The following is a 24627-nucleotide window of genomic DNA, read 5'->3' on the forward strand; positions in this document are numbered from 1 at the left end:
GACTGGGGCGTGCTTAACACATGGGCGTCCTCGGCCAATAATGGAAAAAAGAAGGGCGTCCCTGATGAGCACTTGGCCAACTTTACTTGGTCCATTTTTTCTTGCGACCAAGCCTCAAAAAGATGTCCAAACTGACCAGATGACCACCGGAGGGAATCGGGAATGACCTCCCCTTACTCCCCCAGTGGTCACTAACCCCCTCCCACCCTTAAAAAAAACTTTAAAAATATTTTTTGCCATCCTCAAATGTCATGCTCAGGTCCATTGCAGCAGTATGCAGGTTCCTGGAGCAGTTTTAGTGGGGGCAGTGCACGTCAGGCAGGCGGGCTTAGGCCCATCCCACCCCTACCTGTTACACTTGTGGTGGTAAATGTGAGCCCTTCAAAACCCACCACAAACCCACTGTACAGACATGTAGGTACCCCCCTTCACCCCTTAGGGCTATGGTAGTGTTGTACAGTTGTGGGGAGTGGGTTTGGGGGGGGCTCAGCACCCAAGGTAAGGGAGCTATGCACCTGGGAGCAATTTCTGAAGTCCACTGCAGTGCCCCCTAGGGTGCCCGGTTGGTGTCCTGGCATGTCAGGTGGACTAGTGCACTACAACTGCTGGCTCCTTCCATGACCAAATTGCTTGGATTTGGTCGTTTGTGAGATGGGCGTCCTCGGTTTCCATTATTGCTGAAAACCGGGGACGACCATCTCTAAGGAGGACAAAGCCGTAGCGGAGAAATTAAATGAATTCTTGCTTCGGTCTTCACCGAGGAGGATTTGGGGGGGACACCGGTGCCGGAAAGAATATTTGAAGCGGGGGAGTCGGAGAAACTAAACAAATTCTCTGTAACCTTGGAGGATGTAATGGGTCAGTTCAGCAAGCTGAAGAGTAGTAAATCACCGGGACCTGATGGTATTCATCCCAGAGTATTAATAGAACTAAAAATGAACTTGCGGAGCTACTGTTAGAAATATGCAATCTGTCCCTAAAATCGAGTGTAGTACCGGAAGACTGGAGGGTAGCCAATGTTACTCCGATTTTAAGAAGGGGTTCCAGAGGAGATCCGGGAAATTATAGACCGGTGAGTCTGACGTCGGTGCCGGGCAAGATGGTGGAGGCTATTATTAAGAATAAAATTGCAGAGCATATACAAAAACATGGACTGATGAGACAAAGTCAGCACGGATTTAGTGAAGGGAAGTCTTGCCTCACCAATCTAATGCATTTTTTTTGAGGGGGTAAGCAAACATGTGGACAATGGGGAGCCGGTTGATATTGTATATCTGGATTTTCAGAAGGCGTTTGACAAAGTGCCGCACGAAAGACTCCTGAAGAAATTGCAGAGTCATGGAATCGGAGGTAGGGTATTATTATGGATTAAGAACTGGTTGAAAGATAGAAGCAGAGAGTAGGATTGCGTGGCCAGTATTCTCAGTGGAGGAGGGTAGTTAGTGGGGTCCCGCAGGGGTCTGTGCTGGGTCCGTTGCTTTTAATGTATTTATAAATGACCTTGAGATGGGAATAACTAGTGAGGTAATTAAATTAGCTGATGACACAAAATTATTCAGGGTCGTCAAGTCGCAGGAGGAATGTGAACGATTACAGGAGGACCTTGCGAGACTGGGAGAATGGGCGTGCAAGTGGCAGATGAAGTTCAATGTTGACAAGTGCAAAGTGATGCATGTGGGTAAGAGGAACCCGAATTATAGCTACGTCTTGCAAGGTTCCGCGTTAGGAGTTACGGATCAAGAAAGGGATCTGGGTGTCGTCGTCGATGATACGCTGAAACCTTCTGCTCAGTGTGCTGCTGCGGCTAGGAAAGCGAATAGAATGTTGGGTGTTATATGAAGGGTATTGGAGTCCAGGTGTGCGGATGTTATAATGCCGTTGTATCGCTCCATGGTGCGACCGCACCTGGAGTATTGTGTTCAGTACTGGTCTCCGTATCTCAAAAAGATATAGTAGAATTGGAAAAGGTACAGCGAAGGGCGACGAAAATGATAGTGGGGATGGGACGACTTTCCTACGAAGAGAGGCTGAGAAGGCTAGGGCTTTTCAGCTTGGAGAAGAGACGGCTGAGGGGAGATATGATAGAAGTGTATAAAATAATGAGTGGAATGATCGGGTGGATGTGAAGCGACTGTTCACGCTATCCAAAATACTAGGACTAGAGGGCATGAGTTGAAGCTACAGTGTGGTAAATTTAAAACGAATCGGAGAAAATTTTTCTTCACCCAACATGTAATTAGACTCTGGAAATTCGTTGCCGGAGAACGTGGTACGGGCGGTTAGCTTGACGGAGTTTAAAAAGGGGTAGATAGATTCCTAAAGGACAAGTCCATAGACCGCTATTAAATGGACTTGGAAAAATTCCGCATTTTTAGGTATAACTTGTCTGGAATGTTTTTTACGTTTGGGGAGCGTGCCAGGTGCCCTTGACCTGGATTGGCCACTGTCGGTGACAGGGATGCTGGGCTAGATGGACCTTTGGTCTTTCCAGTATGGCACTACTTATGTACTTATGTACTTATGTAAATGTTGAGATTTGGGCATCCCCGACCGTATTATTGAAATGAAAGATGAACGCCCATTTTGTTTCGATAATACGGGTTTCCCCGCCCCTTCGCCTGGACGTCCTATGAGGATGTCCTCAGGAAAACTTGGGCACTCCATTCCATTATGCCCCTCCATAGTCATAGTATGCTGTTTACAATGTCAATATAATTCATATTTAAACATGTTAGTACACAGTATAGGCTGTAAATAGAGGTGGAACATTTATAGGGGCATTTTTGATATGTCTAAATCCGATTTTGGACACTTTGCGAAAAATGTTCAAAAACCCAGTAGGAACATGGCCACTTTAAATCCAGAAAAAGGTCCAACTTTGTGTTTCAAATGGCCATTTGCTGGATGGTTTTTTTTTTTTTTTTTTGTTTAATGCATCTATCTTTTAGGACCATTTTCGGAGAAAGAAAAATAATTCACAGGGAAAACTGCATAAAAACAAGTCTTTGGATGTAGGAGGAGCAGCATTTGTTAGTAGACAGGCCACACAGACATCCTAGGTGGTATTACAGTGACGTTCACATAACAGATCCAAGGTACACATCTCACACTTACCCCCTTATACTGTATGATGAGCCTTCCAAAAACCCACCTACTGTCCTCCAACGTGTATACCACTACAATAGCACTCATATCTGCAGGGGGTACAGTAGGTTTTTGGTGGGTTTGGAGTGTACCAATTTAAGTGGATATGGGCCTGCGTCCACTTCTCTACAGTCCACTGCACTGACTACTAGGCTATTCCTGGGGCCTGGTATGTACTGTCACATTTTGGGCTGGGAGAGAAGTCATTGACCACTGGGGGAGTAAGGGGGTTATACCTTAATCCCTCCATGGTCACTTAGTCATGATTGAAACAAGTCTAGCCAAAAGTCAATTTTGGCCCTAGGTGTTTTCATTTATTCCATTATGGAGAAAAAGGCCATATTTTGGTGCTGCCCATGTCCTGCCCAAAACATGCCTCCAACACACCCCCTGTGAAATTTGGGACGAACTGTGGAGCAAACATCTAAATTGGTGAGGGTGAAAACCCACAAACTTGGATGTTTTTGAGAGAAAAACGTCCTTTTGCCACCCTTACAATGTTTTTTGGACTTTTTTTTTTTTTTTCAAAACGAGCCCCATAGCAGATCATATAGAAAAAGAGGAGTTAGAAATAAGGGTGACTAACTTAAGGAAAAGGTGCATGAAAATGATCTTAGCTAGAGTGAGACTGGGTAAGCAAGACCTTGTACTGTATGTGGAGCTGGTGTTAGTCCTTCTCTATGTCACTAGCTAGGTAGTGCTTCTTCCATTAAAGCAGTGGTTTCCCAACCTGGTCTTGGAGGCACCCCAGCCAGTCAGGTTTTCAGGATACCCACAATGATAATTCATGAGAGAGATTTGCATTCACTGCCTCCACTGCATTCAAATCTATCTCATGAATATTCATTGTGGGTATCCTGAAAACCTGACTGGCTGGGGTGCTTCCAGGACCAGGTTTGGGAAACGAGCCAAGATAGTCAGTTCCTAAGAAATCTAAATCCCTCTTCTCTACACCATTATCTCATCTATACATTGAGACTCCACAGCTCCGCCTGTCTCTTCAGTCCTACATTTGAACAGGAAACATTTCTGAAAATGCTACTTGAATATTTGGCTTTCATCTTTTTACATTATCAATAGAAATCAAACAAAATAAAACATGGAAAAGAAAATAAGATGATACCTTTTTTATTGGACATAACTTAATACATTTCTTGATTAGCTTTTGAAGGTTGCCCTTCTTCCTCAGATCGGAAATAAGCAAATGTGCTAGCTGACAGTGTATATAAGTGAAAACATTCAAGCATTACTAAGACAGTCTGACAGGGTGGGAGAAGGGGGTGGGGTAGGAAGTATGCATGGGGACATCAAAAGCATATCATTGATATTCTAACAGGGTGGGTGTGGATAGGTGAGGGGAGGGTGATCACAGAGACATACAGCTTTATGGTTTATAATGGGCTAGGAACCCCAGATCCTTGTTAAGTCCTTTCTGTTTGGGTGTTAAAATATTCAATCATTCTGACTTCAAAGGTCTTACGTTCTTGTATGGTTTAAAGTTACCTTTGAGGATTCTCACTGTGAAATCACTGGTACAGTGTCCTGGTCCTGTAAAATGTTGACCAACAGGCGTGGGAACCCTGCTGGCACCAGTATTGTTCATATGATGTCTATGTAAATGGAATCTTGTCTTAAGCAATCTGGCCTGTTTCTCCAATATAGCATCCTTCGTTACATTTTTTACACTGAATGATATATACCACATTGGAAGATGAGCAAGTGAAAGATCCCTTTATGTTGAATATCTTTCCTTTGTGGATGACTTTGGGGTCCTGTGAAATATTTTGGCATAGTTTGCAACTGGATAAATTACAGGGAAGTGTGCCCTCTGTTCCTTTTCAGTCTGTGAAGGAAGTTTACTTCTGATAGCTTGGTGTTTAAATTGGGTGGCTGTCAGAAAGGCCAGTACTGGTGGGGAGGGAAATATCTCTTCAGTAATTCATCCTCCTGGAGTATAGGTTGTAGATCTCTTATGATTTCCTCAGTTTTTCCAGCTCTGGATTGTATGTCACTACAAGCGGGATTCTGTCTGTGGTTTTTTCTTTTTGTACTGTAGCAGGTTCTCCCTGGGTGTTTTGAGGGAGGAGGCAATATTCTTGGAGATTATTTTGGGGTTGTAGCCCTTCTGTTTGAAGGATTCAGTCAGGGTTTTAAGGTGTCTGTCTCTGTCCCCTGGGTCAGAGCAGATACGGTGTATCTTGTGGCTTGGCTGTAAATGATGGATCTTTTTGTATGTGAAGGATGGAAGCTGGAGTTGTGGAGGTAGCTACATCTGTCTGTGGGTTTCTTGTATATAGATGTTTGTATACAGTCAATCACTGATTGAGACCGTGGTGTCCAAAAAATTGACTTTTTCTGGGGAGTAGTCAATTTGAATCTGATTGTAGGATGGTATGTATTGAATGCAGAATAAAATTGTTTCAGAGTTTCTTCACCCTCCGTCCAAATCATAAAAATGTCATCGATGTACCGGTAGTATTTTAGAGGTTTGGTCTGGTGTGTATGCAGAAATGTCTCTTCCAGCTCAGCCATAAAAAGGTTGGCATATTGGGGTGCTGTCCTGGTGCCCATCGCAGTGCCCATTATTTGCAGATAGATATCATTGTTAAAGTGGAAGTAGTTGTGAGTTAAGATGAATTTGATTAATTTTGTAATAGTTTCTGGTGAGTATTGATGGTCCAGTGTGGATTTTTTAGGAGTCTTCCACATGCAGCTATGCCATCCGCATGTGGAATGTTGCTGTATAGTGATTCTACATCCATCGTGACCAGAAGGGTATTAGGTGGTAGTTGCTTGATATTTTTCAATTTATTCAGAAAGTCTGTGGTGTCTTGTATGAAGCTGTTAGTTTTGTGTACGAGAGGTTTCAGAATTCCCTCTATGAATCCAGATATTTCTTCTGTGAGTGTGCCAATACCTGATATGATTGGTCTGCCAGGGTTTCCCAGTTTGTGGATCTTGGGTAGCATGTAAAATGTGCCCACGGAAGGTTGATTTGGTATGAGTTTCTTCATACCATACATAAAAGCCTAAATTTGGCCTCCATAACCTCCCTCTCCTGCTTTTCCTATATTGTTGTAAGGGTACTCACATTACCAAGACAGCTGGCCCCTGCTCCTTATTGTCTAAAATCCTGTCTAGGTGATGGCTGAACTCTGCCATATTTATATCAGGCAAGTCGCAGATACTAGCCACCAAGCTATCTAAGTGATTGAATCCCAGTTACAACAGCCATCTTATCCCCTTTCTCCTGGGTTTACCTCCCAGAGACGCATCTTGGGTGTAAGAGGATATTGCATCACCTGGAGGCAGGTCCTAGTTACCACATTGTAATTTCCTGCCACACAAAGATGATGCTCTCCTTCCTGGTGACCTTTCTTTTCCATGGCAGCACAGAGGCTGCCAGTGTAGAGGTGAGATTTCTCTGTATGGACCAGAAGGTTTCATCTACATAACTTTTTGTTTGCCTCAGCTCCTTCAACTCTGCTACTATATCCTTCAGGTATTGAACTTGCTTTCAGAGAGCCAGGAGCTCTTTGCATTGAGTGTGCACATATGATCTATCGCCAACTGGAAGATAATCATACATGTGGTATTTGGTACAAAAGACTAGATAGTCCATAGGAGCCTGATTGTGCAAGGGATTTTTTTCCTATCTTTGAGAGTTTGTGTTCATAAAATGGCCTCTTTGAAAATTTGGTAGGTTTGAGTGCATAACATTATAACATTATGCTCAAAACTTTTTCTAAACTCCTAAAAAAGATGGAGAAAAGAGGGTGGCAACAGGTATATCTAGGGCAGGGAAAAAAGCTTAGGAGCTTAACACTAATTTTCAGTACTAGACTTGAATTAGGGTCATAAATCTAGGCAAATGCATGGTAGGCCTAAATTTATAAACATAAATTGTAAGCTCTTAAATTAAGATACATTTTCAGCTAAAAATGTGTGCTCATACGTTTGGCTGAAAATAAGGAGCAAATATGAGTATAAGAACATTAGAATAGCCATACTGGGTCAGACTAATGGTCCGTCTAGCCCAGTATCCTGTTTCCAGCAGTGGCCAAGCCACGTCACAAGTACCTGGCAGAAACCCAAATAGTAGCAACAGTCCATAGCTTAGGAGCCTAACTTTAGACGTTCAGTGTTTTTTGAATATTAGGCTCTATGGTGCTGCTGGGCTGTGGTCTGTGGTCTGCAAAGTTGGTAATGTTTCCTTGTCAGTTAACTACAAAGAACCTAGCATGCCCTTGGGCAGGTTTTTCCTGTGCAGTAAGGCCGTAAAATGGCTAGTTTTCCATGTTTTCAATCGATGGCCATGGGTTAATGTTGCTATTAGCGCATGGTCATTAATAAAATTGCCGTGTGAGCACTTAGTACCACCCACGGTAATCCTGCATGGTAGTGTAGCTGTGGTAACTAATTAGCATAGGAACACCCTCTGATGCCCCCTCCCAAAAAAAAGGGACTACCGAGAAAATCAGTGTGTCAAAGGAGGTGTTCCATTTTAAAAGACTATCAAATAGTCTTGCAACTGGATAGCAATTGATTTTTCTGTTAGTTGAAACAGACCTGTAGTGATGCAATCCAACACATCCAGATTCAGCTTTTTTTAATTGCCTGCTTAGGCATACAGATACTTACCCCTCAGCAAGTGAAGCATTAATGATAGATCTGATGTCCCCTTTCAAGCTTACCCTTCCTGTCTGGGATCTGGGTCACTTTTCAGTGACAGAAGGACACTCACAACCTTCAATTCTCTTTGTACCATAGTTTCAAAACTTGCCAGTTCAGTTTGTAATGTATCTATCTTACTAGTTCCAGTCTGATAGTCAGTGATATCTTAAAAAAACAAAGGAAGCAAACTTTTCACCTAACTCTTTTAGGTAAACAACGTTTAACACTCTGGGAAATGGTTGAAACAGGCCTCTCACTTTCAAAGAAAAGCTTAGATCTCTTTATATTCTCTTAAGCCTACCTCAGAAATATAATCTTTTGTTTCCACTAAGATTGCTTCTTTGTAAAGGCGTGTCGATACTCCGCTTAAGGCTTATGTTTAATGGTACTTGATATACTAACTTTCGCTTTGAATAATCATCTCAGGAAAGAAAGATGGTGAGAATAGGAAGGAATAAGAGAGGAGGGGCTGCAGCCAAGGACTCATCTTCTTCTGTTCCTAGTGTTACAGCAATCAAATCAAAGGCATTCCAGCCTAAAGAGAGCTCCCTTTCCTACAGGACGTAGTACAACTAAAGGATATAATTTTGTATAATTTATGATGCTCATATGCAGCAGGGAGGTAGCAGTTAACCAGATCAGTCGCCTGTTTATCTGATGAAATTTGTCGGGCTGCTGAATATACTTTTAAAAAGAGCTGGTGAAGTCAGTCATCACAAATAGCTGTTCATAAGTTGACTGGAGAACTTTATTCAGATAGTGCTCAGCACTATCTGTCAGACTGTTTCCCCAGCATGTCTCTGATTCCGCTCACACTTAACAAGATATTTTGTCCAGCCAACAGGGAAGGAGTTGAAAAGCTAAGATTAGTCTAGATAACTCCATATCATAGTAACATAGTAACTGAGGGCAGATATAGACCCACATGATCCATCCAGTCTGCCCATCAGTCACATTTATTATCAAAACATTATTAACCAACAGTCCAATAGCATTTTTACATTTTACTCGCTTAGTTCCACTATACGGTGTCTTCCTCTCCCCCACTGAGATATACAAGACCCGTACTCGTAGCATACAATATGAATATGGTAAGTCTGCCTGACGCTGGCCCTACTTTTCAACTACTGGAATTGACGTCGAAACCCACTGCAGCCCATCCTGATCCATATACAGGACATTGACTGTAGAAGTCCATCCAGCATTGGCCTCACTTCCCCACTGTTGAGTTGCCGTCAAAGCCTACTCCAGCCCATTCTGATGTATCTTGCCACATACAGGATATAGACCATAAAAGTCTGTTCAACACTGGCTTCACTTCCCTGCTGCTGGAGCTGCTGTTTAAGCACCAGTCCTGAACATCATAAATGAACTTATAACTGTTGATGTATTAAGTTTTATTTTAGTCCTATCCTCTTGCTATTTAGAGATACTTTGTGTCTATTGTTTGAATTTTAACCCTTGTATTTTTTTTACAGATTTGGATAGTTACTCTAACTTATGTGATATTTATTTGTCATTAATATTCACTTATTCACTTAGCTGCTGTGAAGCTAGCTAGGTACGAACATTAGATATGCTAGGCTGGGTCAAGTCACAAGTTCATCAAGCCGCAATCTGTCTGCAGCAGTGGCCAGTCCAGGTCAGTAGGAAGTAGCCAGCGGGTACCAATGAATAGATTCATTTTTTGCAGCTCACTCCGAGTAATAAATGGTAGCTTCCAACATCTGCTTAGCTAATCATTGTTTATGAACTTCTCCTCTAGGAATGTGTCAAAACCCTTTTTTAACCCAACTATGCCAGATCCCTTCACTATATCCTCTGGCAATACTTTTTGGTCTTGGCTGGGCTGCCTGATGCTCAGGGCTAAATGAAATATCTGCAACAACCACTGTAAACCCCATCAAATCAGTAGTTGGCTTCTGTAGTACCCAGACGCCAAGCGCGTTCAGCATTGGTTGACCCGATACATCAGAACTCCTAAGGCCACAGGGCAGCCCCGACTTCCCCATCTCACCCAACTCCGGGGAAGAAAATCAGCAGGCTCTTGAGTCAGAGGGGAGCAGGAGCTCAGGCAGCACATCCTTCTAAGATGTCATCTTGAAGTACAATTTCAGCACTAATGACTTATTTCTCTCATGTACAAAGTTAACAAGCAAAGTTGCCTGAATAGAAACCAGTCAAATCCAGAGTATCCAAAGTTATTTACCTTTCCAATCTTAACCTTAGAAGAAATATAATAACAACTGGAGATACTGGAGATAGCTATGGTCTCAGAATTAGACATACCCAAATTCTTGAAAAGACTTTAGCAATACAACTCGAAGGATAAGTGAGTAGAAGGAAAACCTAAAAAACGTATATTTCTAGACCTAAGCCTATTTTCTGAAAATTCTACATTTAAGAGAGGGGCTCTAACGATACACTAGTAGCCTCCATTACAGAGAATTATGACTCTAATTGCACCACCCGCTAAGACATGACAAGTTAGAGTCGCACATCAAAAGAGAGGCTCGAATCTGCACAGTTCTAGAATAACAGCAAATAGCAGATTGCGAAGAATGCCAAACCACAAAAGACTCTTTTGTATGAGAATATTCCCTCACTGTGTGCAACAATGAATTGATTTGAAGATTTTGTTGTGGTTTGGCATTCTTCGTGATCGGCTGTGTTGCTGTTCTTTAGAAAATTAGAGCCTACATTCGTCAATTTGGCTAGAGTCTCAGATGTCAGTTTTGAAAGAGAGGAAACTGAACCCTTAAGCAATACCTTCCATTCTCTTAATTGCAATGCAAATATCTTTCAAGGAAATGTCTTTCTCAGGTACTTCAGTTCCAGAAGCAACAGGATCAGGTAAGAATGATGAAAGATGCAGAAAAGAAAACCTTTCTTAAGGCTTCAGCACCATTCTCAACTGAAGTGTGACCATCACAAATCAAAGCAAAGAATAAATCTTGAGAAAGGTAGCTGTAAAGAACCTGTTAGTGGGGGTGGGGTATGCTCAAAAATACTAATAGAAGTGTTGTCATGGGATAGTAATAAGGACTAACACATTGGTGATTTATGGTGAAGGACCACATGGTTATCCATTGGTCCCTGTCACGATCTCAGGGAAGGTGAACCCTTGGACTGCAGCCAGAGCTGCAACAGACAAGTCCCCTGTCAGAGCAACAACCAAGGCAAGTCTAGATAGGACAAAGCTAGACAAGACCATGCAAGGCAAAGCTAGCCTAGGTAAGACACGGGGGTCAAGGCAAAACAGACAAGACAAGGACCAGATCCAGATGAGACAAGGCAGGACTGGCTGGGTCCACGGCAGGGCAATGTCTGGAGACAAGGCAGGGCTAGAGCTTGGCAGGAACTCAGAGACAAGGCAAGACTAGGCAAGGTCTGGAAACTAGGCAAAGCTGGAACAGGACCAAGGTTGGAACAGGAACAGGACTAAGGACAAGGCTGAAGATCTCATTGCGAGGGTGTCTTAGAAGGGCTTGGGCCTTCCTTAAATATGGCCAAGCCTGACATCACTGATGCACCCTTGCAGGATTCCTGCCACTGGGCCCTCAAGAGGTGTGCGCATAGGAGAGCCGCTGCACTGGAGTGAACTCCGCGGGACTAGGCCGCGACGCAAGGTAGGAGTGACAGAGAGCAGCACGAGACCCAGACTGACGCCCCCACGGCATCCAAAGGTGAGCTGGGGCATGACTCATGGCAGGAGCCATGACAGTCCCTTCACAGAAAACTTACCAAGTGCCAGTGCTCTAGATGTAATCTTTCCCCATTTAAAGGGGAGGGGGGAATTAAAGCTCACAAGAATCCAGCAGAGATCTGGGCCAACACTGCCAGCGATGCTTCAGCGAGGTAAGGTACTCTCCTTTGGGCATGCCGCATTGGCCACATCCTGCGGCCATGTACCTGTACACTGTAGCCCTCAGGTCTTTTAAAGGGAAGAAGGTCCCCAGTGATATACAAGACTGTTATGCCTGTTCCTTACCACCAATGTCCTAGGCAGGAAATCTGCTCCACTGCATTCACAAGGAAGCAGTAGTAAGTCTCATTTCAGTGATCCTTATAATATGTGTAGGCTAAAAATTGACCTATTTGTGGTGAGGTTTCTCCTCTGTTCCATAGTTAATACTTTTCCTCTGACTTTTATGCCAACAGCAACTATCAAAAGCAGCATACAATATTTCTCAAAACATATTGACATCAAGATTTTAGTAATAGAAGACAATACCGCCCCCCCCTTTGAATTACATAAACATTTATGAATGGGCATGCCAGCAAAGCATTCTGTATCAAATAGCTAAATGTCAAAAACAATATATAACAGTATAAAATTAAAAGCATTAGGAACCAAGATAGCATAGGAAAGCTCCGATCCTAAGCAGCTGAATTTTACATTTAACATATTTTTTTAATGGCTTTTAGATACCAAAGAGGGGAGGGGAAGGCAGAGGTCGACTCTCCAGCCTGGCCTATAACTTCTCCGCACCACATCGCTATAATATCTATCGCGGTTCCTATTGCATCAGGTGCTCCTGCAGTTGGGGCTGGGAAGACCCCAACATAGATACAGAAAAAAGCAACACTGGGCCTTTAAGACTGGGACACTTGAAATTCTTTATTGATGGCCCGACACGGGCCGTGTTTCGGCGTTAGACAACGCCTGCCTCATGGGTCAAAGAAAAGCTCGATAATATACACGTGGAATAACTCCAATGCCCCAAGTGTTAATAGAGGATATTCGCTAATAGCCACACGGGCGGAAGCGAGGCTCAACAACAAAGCCTTTTCTGTCGCATCAATTGTCTCTGGTTTGGGGGTGGTTTTGCCTGCCACTGCCGCTCCTTGGCAGTGGTCCAAGGGCTCACGAGTCCGGATTCTCCTTGAAAGCCTGACATCAACAAGGCTTTATCCATAAGGATTATGGGAACATCCTTCTTACTCCTATACCTAAGGACACCAAGAAAAAGCCTAATGATATTACAAACTACCGTCCAGTAGCCTCTATACCATTGGTAATTAAACTAATGGAAAGTATGGTGACTAACAACTCACGGAATACCTGGACAAGTTTTCTATCTTACATGATTCTCAATCTGGATTTCGTTCCTTCTACAACACCGAAACGGTATTGGTTACCCTTATGGCTAAATTTAAACAACTGATTGCTGGTGGCAAAAGTGTACTTCTCCTACAGTTTGATATGTCTAGCGCATTTGATATGATTAACCATGACATCTTATTACATCTTTCTTGAATATTTTGGAATTGGAAGAAATGTACTTAGATGGATTAAAGGCTTTTTATCTCTCAGATCATATCAGGTGAAATCGAAGTCAATTATTTCATCTTCTTGGAAAACTGTCTGCGGAGTCCCTCAAGGATCACCATTATCTCCAACACTCTTCAACACAATGATGATACCATTGGCTAATTCCCTATATAAACTAGGATTAAATCCATTTATTTACACTGATGATGTTACAATATATATACCTTTCACACAGGACAACTGAAATCACCAATTTAATCAGTTTAGGCTTGAATACAATGGATGCATGGGCTAATTCATTTCAATTGAAATTGAATGCTGAGAAGACTCACTGTCTCATCCTAGCTTCTCAACACAATAAGTACAAACCCAAAACTTTAAATATCTCTAATTACTCACTACCTATCTTGGATAGCCTAAAATTACTTGGTGTCACAATTGATCGGAACCTGACACTGGAAACCCAGTGAATTGCACCACAAAGAAAATGTTTTACTCAATGTGGAATCTTAAATGTTTAAAACCCATTTTTCCCTGAGATGTTTTTCGCAATTTGGTTCAATCATTGGTACTAAGCCATTTGGATTACTGCAATGGAATCTATGTGGGATGCAAAATACAACTAATTAAGAAACTTCAGACCGCCCAGCGAGATTGATCTTTGGCAAAGCAAAATTTGAATCTGCCAAACCCCTTCATGAAAAATTACACTGGCTTCCCATTAAAGAACGTATTGCTTTTAAGGTATGTACCTTGATTCATAAAATTATTTACGGAGAAGTCCCTGGATAAAATAGATCTACCCCCAGAAATAGCTCCAGTCTTTCCCATTCCTATCTTAACTTACATTATCCAGATTGCAACGGCCTCAAATACAAATCTATCTATGCATCCAGCTTCTCCTTCATAGCCACAGCTTTGGAATGCACTGCCCAAAATGTTAAAGTCACTCAGAACTATCTAAACTTTAGAAAACTTCTGAAGACCTCCCTGTTCAAGAAGGCTTACTCCCCGGACGTAACCTAATCCACTTCTCCTGGTCACACCAAATCTCATGGACATCATCGACCTTCTACTATCCTTTATTACCTTGTTGTTTAATATGTTATCTATATGTTTCGTCCTATTTTTACACTGTTTAACTGTATTTATAATGAACTGTAATATGCCCTATGGAACTTGTAAGCCACATTGAGCCTGCAACTAGTGGGAAAATGTGGGGTATAAATGTGTTAAATAAATAAATAAAAGCACTTGGCCCTGAAACATGCTCAAAAAAAGAATAATCTATTTCTACAAAAGAGATGAGGTGAACATGTGATTCCTTGTGCCCCAATGAAAGGAGAGGCTTCCCAAGACAGATTACAACAACAGTTAAGATTAACCCGTCAGTAAACAGGATATCCTCACTGAAATTTAGCCATGTATTACTGTTTGAAGCTGTTTTATTTCATGATATTTATATCTGTATATGGGAAGCTTTCAAATACATTAAAGAGCTGGCAAATAAGTTAAAAAAAAATCTTTTGTCCTCCACCTTTTAAGACACTGCCTATCCAACTGGAACAGCTTTTGACTTTTTGCAGATAGGTTGGGGGACCCTCCCCACACTGTTTTGGCTGTCGGGCTATTTTCAGCGCTCACTCGAAAAACATTTTGCATTTAGCAGGTCGCTCCTTAGAGCGAACACTGTGCACGATACATAAGTTTTAGAGTGGTTTACAAAAAAGAATAAAGTAATTTAAAAATAATAATTAAACAAGGAAACTTATATGGTACTTAACCCCTCCCAGTGCATTCCAAGATTTTATTTTTATTTATTTATTTGTTAAATTTGCATCCCACATTTTCCCACCTATTTGCAGGCTCAATGTGGCTTACATTACGCCGTAGTGGCGATCACCATTTCCGGAATGAGAAATACAAAGTTCATATTTGAAAAGTAAGTTATAGAGTAGTTAGGCGGTAATTTATAGAGTAAGTAAACAGTCAAATTTAGAGAATTCAATTCAGCATGAGAGGTCGCAAGGTACTTCAAACATTTTCATTAGTAATAGAGTGGTTGAAGCAGTCACGTGTAAGAAAGTTTGGTTTTGTCAAGTTTTGGTAGAGTTCTGTTTCCTAGTGTTTAGGATGGATCTTTGTGGTATGCCTTTTTGAACAAGTTGGTTTTCAGTAGTTTTCGGAAGATTGTTAGGTTGTGCATTATTTTTATGACATTTGGTAGTGCGTTCCATATTTGCGTGTATGTATGAGAAGCTAGCTGCATATGTTGATTTGTATTTAAGACCTTTGCAGCTGGGGTAGTGGAGATTCAAGAATGTGTGAGCTGACTTTTTTGTGTTCCTGGTTAGTAAGTCAATAAGGTCCGACATATAGGCCGGGGCCTCGCCGTGGATGATTTTATGGACCAGAGTGCAGATTTTGAATGCAATCCGTTCTTTTAGTGGGAGCCAGTGTAGTTTTTCTCTTAGGGGTTGGCGCTTTCATATTTCGCCTTTCCAAATATGAGTCTGGCTGCTGTGTTCTGCGCAGTCTGCAGTTTCTTAATGATTTGCTCTTTACATCCTGCAAAGATGGCGTTACAGTAATCTAGGTGGCTCAGTACCATTGATTGTACCAGGCTGCGGAATATTTCTCTTGGGAAGAAAGGTTTTACTCTTTTGAGTTCCCACATTGAGTGGAACATCTTCTTTGTTAGGTTTTTCGCATGGCTTTCTAGTGTGAGATTTCGATCAATTGTAACTCTGAGAATTTTCAGACTCTCTGAAACAGAGAGGGTGTAATCTGGGGTGTTTATTGTGGTGGGTTTATTTGTGTTGTATTGTGAAGAGAGGATGAGACACTGTGTTTTTTCTGCGTTGTTTTAGTTGGAATGCACCCGCCCATGAATTCATTATTTGGAGGCTGTGAGAGATTTTATTTGTAATTTCTGTTAGATCATGTTTGAACGGGATGTAGATCGTGACATCGTCTGCGTAGATGTAAGGATTGAGGCCTTGGTTGGATAGTGATTTGGCTAGGGGTGTCATCATTAGATTAAAAAGGGTTGGTGAGAGTGGTGATCCTTGGGGTACTCCGCATTCAGGTTTCCATAGTGATGATTTTTTCGAATTTGATATCGCTTGGTATGTTCTTGCGGTTAGGAAGCCATTGATCCATCTGAGTACGCTTCCTCTGATCCCGAAGTATTCTAGAATGTTTAATAGTATTTTGTGACTAACCATGTCAAACGCGCTGGACATGTCGAATTGTAAGAGGAGTACACTATTGCCATTTGCTATTATTTGTTTGAATTTGGTTAGGAGAGTGATTAGTACTGTTTTGGTGCTGTGGTTGGATCGAAATCCTGATTGAGATTCGTGTAATATTGAGAATTTGTTCAGGTAGTCGGTGTGAGCTGGTGGTTACCATACTTTCCATTAGTTTCACTGCAAGAGGGATGGATGCTACCGGGCGGTAGTTGTTTATGCGTTTGTTTTTTTTTCTTTGTATCTTTTGGTATTGGAGCGAGTAGTATATTTCCTTTGTCCTTAGGGAAGAGTCCATGTTGTAACATGTAGTTTAGGTGTGCCATGAGATCTGTTATAAAGCATTGTGGGGCAGATTTTATTAGGTTATGAGGACAAATGTCCAGTTTGCATTGGGATTTGGCGAACCTGTTGATGGCTTGAGTGATTGGTCAGTAGATCGAAGTTTATCCAGATTCGGTCTGCTGGGTATTCATTGGGGATTGGGTCTAGGCAGTCAAAGAATTGTTCGTGGGCGGTGGTATTGAGTGGTAGCATAAGTCGCAGTTTTATAATTTTCTTGTTGAAGTATATAGCAAGGTTGTCTGCTGATGGGGTGTCTGTGTTGTGGTAACCGGTGTAGTGTCTAGTAGTTTGTTCATGATTTGGAAGAGTTTATGCTTGTCTTTGTAGTCTGGCCCTATTTTGGTTTTGTAATTTGATCTTTTGGTTTGTCTTATTGTATATTTGTATTTCCTTTGCATTTGTTTCCATGTCTTGAGTGATCATCTTTTGTTTCTTTCCATGCTTGTTCGAGATGCATTGGGCAGGGGCTGGACACATTTTTGACAAGAGTGGGCCCAGAGACAGGAGGAGTAGGTGTTGCCCCTGCCCTCCTGTCTCGGAGCTCAAAGGCATGTGGAAGGGGTGTAGGGGTTGGTGGGTCCACTAGACCTTCATGGAGTTTTTAAAGGTTTGGGAGAGGAGAGGTCCAGTCATCGCTGGACATACACACAAGACCTGTGCCTACTGCACAGCTCTTGTAGGTATGTACCAGGAATGTTCAGATCCTTTCATCTATCAATGCTCAACACTAACAGTGTGCATACAACTTGCATGCTGCTAGTGTTGAGTATTGATCAGTAATTCCGACTTGGTGTTCAACCTTTTGTGCATTGGGCCCTGACAGCAGAACACAGGTGTTCAGAAAGGCTCACAGAGGACCACAGAAATGCAGAGACCTGGTCCATATAAACAATGATAAGTATACAAACATAATGTGTCACTTGCAGACAGCACAAGCTGCCCTTTGCAATGGAGACCGAACCGATAAGAATAACTACACTTCTCTGCCTCCAGTTGGATGGTCTTATGGATGAGTGGGCTAACCCTCACTTTTGCCAATTTGCAGTTTTTTGGATCTAGTGCATCAAGACATCAATATTTATCTAGGGACAAGTGGACTAAGTTAAAAGCAAATGAATTTTGCAGATTGTTGCATAGGGTTGAATGGGCCAGCTCCACTGGCCATATGGACAACTGAGCCAACCACTTCGCGTGTAAAAAAAATGGGTTAGCCCACTCGCCATAAGACCATCCACTGTAGCAGCAGAGTAGGACAAACCTAGGTTAAAGCATTCTGCTGTTTGACCACAAGAATTCTTGAACATTGTGTCTGTCCCGGATCCACGTCATCCTCAGTGGAATTTTACCCATTCCCAGGCAGCTGCTCCAGGAATATTTCCAAGCTATATGATTCTTCAAACATGTACACCTGGCTTTTCTAATGGTGCGCTGTTGCTGGGTATAGTAAGGCAAATTCACTCCTTGATGGTACAACTCTGGGCAGTATGTACGGTGCCTTGTCAGCACTTATTGGGGAAAGTCCTGAAACAAATCTTTATAACAGTGGCCCCTTCTGATGACTAAAACTACTTCTTATCATTTCTATAGCGTTACTAGATGTATACAGCGCTGTACACTAAACATGTAGGAGACAGTTCCTGCTCAACAGAGCTTACAATCTAATCAAGATAGACCAACAGGACAAAGAAAGGATTAGGGAATTATGTATTGTGGAAATGATTAAGACCGATGGGTATTGAACAGGTGGAATAGGAGGAGTTAAAAGCAGCCTGAAGCTTAGAGGCTGTAGTGCCAATTCTGGGGGGATTGGGTCCTTGATCAGGGTGGGGAAGCTCTGACAGCCCCCATAAGATGCAGCCTAATACACCTGGCCCATTGGACTAATGCTGCTTGGTATGGTATGGTATAGCTCACCCTTTAAAGCACCTTGATAACTTGCCCCTTTAATCTCAATCTACACCTCTTCCCTGGGCTCGCTGATCTCGTCTCATGGTTTTCAGTATCATCTTTATGCTGATGACACCCAGCTATACCTCTCCACACCTGACATCACTGCGGAGACTCAGGCCAAGGTATCCGCCTGTTTATCCGACATTGCGGCATGGATGTCCAACCGCCACCTGAAGCTGAACATGTCCAAGACCGAGCTCCTTGTCTTTCCTCCTAAACCCACTCCTCTTCCTCCACTCTCTATCTCTGTTGATAACACCCTCATCCTCCCCGTCCCATCTGCCCGCAACCTCGGAGTCACCTTTGACTCCTCCTCTCCTTTTCTGCGCATATCCAACAGACTGCCAAGACCTGTCGCTTCTTCCTCCTCAATATCAGCAAAATTCGCCCTTTCCTCTCTGAGCATACCACCAGAACTCTCGTCCATGCTCTCATTACCTCTCGCCTCGATTACTGCAACTTACTCCTCACCGGCCTCCCACTCGGCCATCTATCCCCCCTTCAATCCGTTCAGAACGCTGCTGCACGTCTTATATTCCGCCAAAACCGATATATCACCCCTCTCCTTAAATCACTTCATTGGCTTCCGATCAGATATCGCATACAATTCAAGCTCCTCCTCCTTACCTACAAATGCACTCAGTCTGCGGCTCCTCACTACCTCTCCACCCTCATCTCCCCCTATGTTCCTGCCCGCAACCTCCGCTCACAGGACAAAGCCCTTCTCTCAGTACCCTTCTCCACTACTGCCAACTCCAGGCTCCGCTCATTCTGCCTTGCCTCACCCTATGCCTGGAATAATCTTCCTTTACCCATACGCCATGCCCCCTCCCTACCCATCTTCAAATCTCTGCTTAAAACTCACCTCTTCAATGCTGCCTTCGGCGCCTAACCGCTCGAGAAATATAAAATACCCCAATCTATCCATCCTATCAGATTAACTGTTCACTCATCCTCTAGATTGTTCACTTGTCTTTAGTTTGTTCTCTTGTCTTTTAGATTGTAAGCTCTTTGAGCAGGGACTGTCCTTCTATGTTTGAATTGTACAGCGCTGCGTAACCCTAGTAGCGCTTTAGAAATGGTTGTTGTTGTTGTTGTGAGGCACCATGATGTTGTGCCAAAGGTCAGCTGCTCAGCTCAGTGTCATCATGTGACTTTCACATTGGGGTAATTTTATCAACTTGCTACCTAAGTCTGCATGGCTACAAGAAAGCATCTATTTTTATATGACCTGTGTGGAGGTGGGTTCTAAGGAATACTTTGGGGGAGACAGAAAGTATGGGTGCAGTTTATAAAATAACAAATGTATATTAGCCACAGTTGTAACAGTTTTGGGGATCCTGTTTTATAAAGACATATCAATGCCTCACAATAGGCTCCAACTGGACTTCCAACTTCAGCAACCTTTAATAAAATAACACTTTAATTTTATAAAAGAACCTATAACATTTAAAACATGAAAACACTTTGAAAATTAATGTCCATGTTTCACTGGTAGCCCTGCATCAGGAGTATAATCTGATTTAATTCCAACATTTATATTCCCTGCAATTACCACATATATCATCAACAAAAACAATTTATTAAAAATGATTCAAAACAATGAGGCCTTCATGTGCCTAAAATGTACATAGGATATCACCATTCACAGAGATAATGGTTAACAAGTTCCAAATCCCTACTATGGTCATCAACAAAGCAGCCTAACAGCATCAAAACATCTTACAGGTCACATAGTAAAATATGGCTGTAGAAGCTGGTGTTAAAACCATGTAAATCTCAAAGGTAGCAGCAAGAGTCCAAAATATTCAGTGCAGTTTTTTTCAGATATGAGCTACACACACTATGTGGAAGAGTAGCCTAATGGTTAGTATAGTGGGTTGAGAATCAGGGGAACTGGGTTCAGTTCCTATTGCGACCCTGATTGAGTCACTTAATCCCCCTGTCCCAGGTACAAAATGTTTCTTATGAGGTACTAGAGAAAGTGCTTGTATATAATATGTAAATTGCTTTCATTGCATATCACAAATCTAAAGACAAGTAAAACAAATAAGCTAAAAACTATCAATATATAGGCTTGCTGTATACAGGAAGACCACTGATAGCGGTGATCTGTACTATATTCCAATATGATGGTTATTGAGATCTTGCATCTTTCTAGTATAAGGCTACACTGACAAGATGCCATTGACAGGAGACAGAGCTTAGAAGATGTTTTCTTTTTCAGGACAATAGGAGCACCGCAAGCCTATTTGTTTTATCTTCTGATGTTGAGAATTGCCAAAATGTGATCATGTTGGGTTTTTAATTTTAGATGTGTTGTATGTTTAAATGTTATATGGTTCAATTGTACTTTTATACAATTAGCGTATGATTTAAAGACATTTGTTTTCGTGTACTATTTCTTTGTGTGTGTGTTCTTGACATCTTTTTAATGTGTGCAAGGATTTGCCTTCCTTTGCAGTTAACACTGACACCAGTACTGTCTGAATCTAGTTTGATAAACATCTAAGATTTTCCACTTTCATAAATCCATCAGGTGTCTGGACACTACTTTCTTGATAATCTTCCTTAAAAATGGAAGATTAGATACCAAGTCATCCCTTTTCAATACAAAGCTAATTATTTCCAAACTCGCTACTTGAAAGACCTTTCGCCCCTCTAATCAACCAAGATGGGTAATGAGCTTCCTCACAAGACGTCAGATGAAGCTGGTGGCCTTTTTCCCATTTGTACAGCTCTGTGTACATCTAGTAGTTCAACAGTAGAGTGTGGTAGCCGTGTTAGTCCACTCTTAAGGTTATCAATAGAACTCAAACAAAATAAAACATGGAAAAGAAAATAAGATGATACCTTTTTTATTGGACATAACTTAATACATTTCTTGATTAGCTTTCGAAGGTCGCCTTTCTTCGTCAGATCGGAAATAAGCAAATGTGCTGACAGTGTATATAAGTGAAAACCACTTATAGTTCAACAGAAATGATATAGTAGTAGTAGCATTTGTGAGAGGGCAAAGGGCAATCGCCTACCTTCAAAGTGTGGTTAGCAGAAATAATGGACAAACTTGCTACTTCTAAAAGCATTTCTTTAAGACCTTGCATTTGGTTTGATAAAAGACGGCCTGCCATTGAAAGCTGCAATTACAGTGCTTTTGGCCTCTCTCTTCTGTTCATAGAGGAGAAAAGGCACACAGCTTTAGTCTGATAGATCCTTGACTGGGGGAAACACAATTTCATGTAAACTGTCATCTGAATCATCCATTTGTATTTTGGATTTAATTCTTACAGATGTTTTTCTACAATTTCCCAGAGTTAGTGTTTCCAGATGGGCTTTTTTGTGCACAACCCAGAACAGGACTGATCTTTGCTTTTAAGGCAAGCTTTATTGGGTATGATCTCAGTCTCAAATTTTCTGCCAGTACACACTGTAATATTTGCATTATGCCAGAGAGAACGGCCTTCTGGAACTAGTAATATGTAATACATATATGTTTATACATAAAGGCAATGTATCAGAATAACCTGGAAGTTCTCGCTTTTTTTTTTCATAATTAGGCTGATGGCACACAGAAATAATCACAATTGCCTTTCTGGTCTGTCAGAATGATTTTGCATTCAAATTTTGGATGGTTAGAAAAAGCATGTATTATTGGGTATCTCTGACCTGCATCTGTCTGTTCTGCAGGGTCCTGGAGCCTCCAGTTTGAGGGGGGAAACACCGTCTTGGTGCTGAGGAGCTTGCTGTGGCCAGGACTGACATTCTTCCACATGCCCATGACTCCACACCATGGCCACATCTACATTGGCAATGGGCAAAGAAACATTGACCTACCGTTTATGCTGTGAACCATCCTCTTTGCAGCTAGCAAAAACTGCTTCTAAGGGATAATTTTATAATACTTTTCTGTGTGTGGAGCTTAAGGCCAGATGTGTACATGCATCAAAAGTTCACATGTATTTCATTTGTTTTAATGTTGGATCTGCACAGAGGCAGAGATATGATTATAATACCTAATTTTTAGAATACGTGCACAAATTTACAGTACAGTAGGGGTGAATATGTGCTTTTGGGGGTTTATTTTATAAAGTAATACCTAAGCGCACACTGATAAAATTAGGCCTCTGTTTCAATAGAAATCAGGTTGAAAATGTAGGAATTGCTTTCATGCATTCTGTGTCAAGTAATGAGATAAAAATCTAGTCCAGCTGTTCTAACCCTCGTCGTTGGCTTCAGATATATTACCAAGAAGTGTAAGCTCAAGCCTGGTTTTCTATGAAAAGAACATAAGTTTTGTTACTGCAGAGTATGAACTTGGGTCCCTGAAACCAACTTTTACACTCCTGCTTTTTAGGCTCCAAACTAGTCCAGGGCTTTGATTTGTGGACTCAGCTAGGTTACTTGGCAATGCACTGTAGTTATACAGAGGGACTGCTACAGAAAATTGTAGCTGTCTTTTCACTTCCATGGATGTCTCTCAATATTACGAAAAACATTAATATCCATACAGAGGACCACAACTTTGACCTTTCTCAGCTGCCTATCCATGTTCATGTCACAAATACTCAACATTGTCAACACAACACCTCCACTGCATACTAGAGGACTCAAAATGTTCAGCATATAGAACCTGGTCAATATTCTAACCTTAAGGCAGAAGCTTTTGCCATAAACAAAGAATGCAAGAGCTGAATAGACATAACTCTTGGTTTGACAATAGATATTGTGCAAAATGAGAAATTAGGTCTTACCTACAAATTTGCTTTTATTTAGTCACACTAGACCTTCAAGGGGGTTATGCACTCCTACTAGCAGATGGAGACTAAGAATACACTGATCTTTCAGCAGGCGTAGAAGTGGGCTGTGCAGTGCCCCTGTAAGTTAGTCTACAAATAGCAAAGCAGAACAGACCTATGAGACCACAAACAAGAGAAGGGAACAAGCCTAATAACTGAAACCCCAACCCCCAAAGAAGCTGCAATGACCAGGGCTAGGGTAACCACCCCACCGTCTTGCTATGCTGCTGCCAACGATTAGAACTATGCATTCAACAGAAAACAATACTGTGTTGTAATAGTTTCAATGGTTTTTAATTGTATGCATGTCACCTAAATCCCCGCGCACCAGAAAAAACAGAGACTAATTGACATGGAAGGGAGATACTACCTTAGGCAGATAGGAAGGGACCAATTGCAGCTTCACTTTACCCAGAAAAAAATAGAACTCAAGACAGCACCCGCACCACCATCTTTAATGTGAGATCCTTGAGAATAGCCCAGGACAATGGCTCAAAAGGTGCTGAGACCAGTGCTGACAGCACCATAAGTACATAAGTAATGTCACACTGGGAAAAGACCAAAGGTCCATCGAGCCCAGCATCCTGTCCACAACAGCGGCCAATCCAGGCCAAGGGCACCTGGCGAGCTTCCCAAACATACAAACATTCTATACATGTTATTCTCCGAGGATAGAGAATAGCATTAAGGTTCCAAGGTGGAATGGCTGGGTGGACAGGAAACAGAAGACGCACCCCGCACAGAAAGCACTGCACATCTGGCAGGACCGCCAGGGACTTTCCTCCAGAGATGGCCCTGAAAACAGGCGAGAGCTCCCACCCACACCTTGAGAGATGACCAAGCCAACCCCGACGAAAAACCAGCCTGCAAAGGATCCAGAATAGGAAAGGCCCTCAGGGGCACATCATGACCCAGACACCACCCATCGAAGGGCTGTGTCCTCTGGACAAAATTGACTGCACTGTTAACCAGTCGAACCCTTACCTGGATGATACCTGTGAGCCTCACAAAATTGGCTCCAACCTGACGAGGCTCAGACCCCTGAACGAAGCTTATCCTCCAGAAGACAGGGAACATTAGTGTCCCCCAAACTCTTGATCAGCTTATCCAGTTTGTCGCCAAACAAAAGTGATCCCTTAAAGGGGTAATTGCTCAGCTTGGACTTAGAAGTCACATCAGCCGACCAACCCCC

At 42.2% G+C, this 24627-nt stretch overlaps 1 protein-coding gene across 1 annotated transcript in view; it reads left to right on the forward strand.

The window, feature by feature from the left end:
• RSPH9 (radial spoke head 9 homolog) overlaps positions 1-22600 on the forward strand; it is a 109866-nt gene extending 87266 nt beyond the window's left edge. Inside the window, exon 5 of the mRNA XM_030195737.1 lies at positions 22327-22600. Coding sequence (XP_030051597.1) covers positions 22327-22487 — 161 coding nt within the window. The 3' untranslated portion in view covers positions 22488-22600. The remainder of the gene's footprint in view (positions 1-22326) is intronic.
• The last annotated feature ends 2027 nt before the right edge of the window (positions 22601-24627 follow it).

Source organism: Microcaecilia unicolor, chromosome 3, assembly GCF_901765095.1.
Source record: "Microcaecilia unicolor chromosome 3, aMicUni1.1, whole genome shotgun sequence".
Taxonomy (NCBI): domain Eukaryota; kingdom Metazoa; phylum Chordata; class Amphibia; order Gymnophiona; family Siphonopidae; genus Microcaecilia; species Microcaecilia unicolor.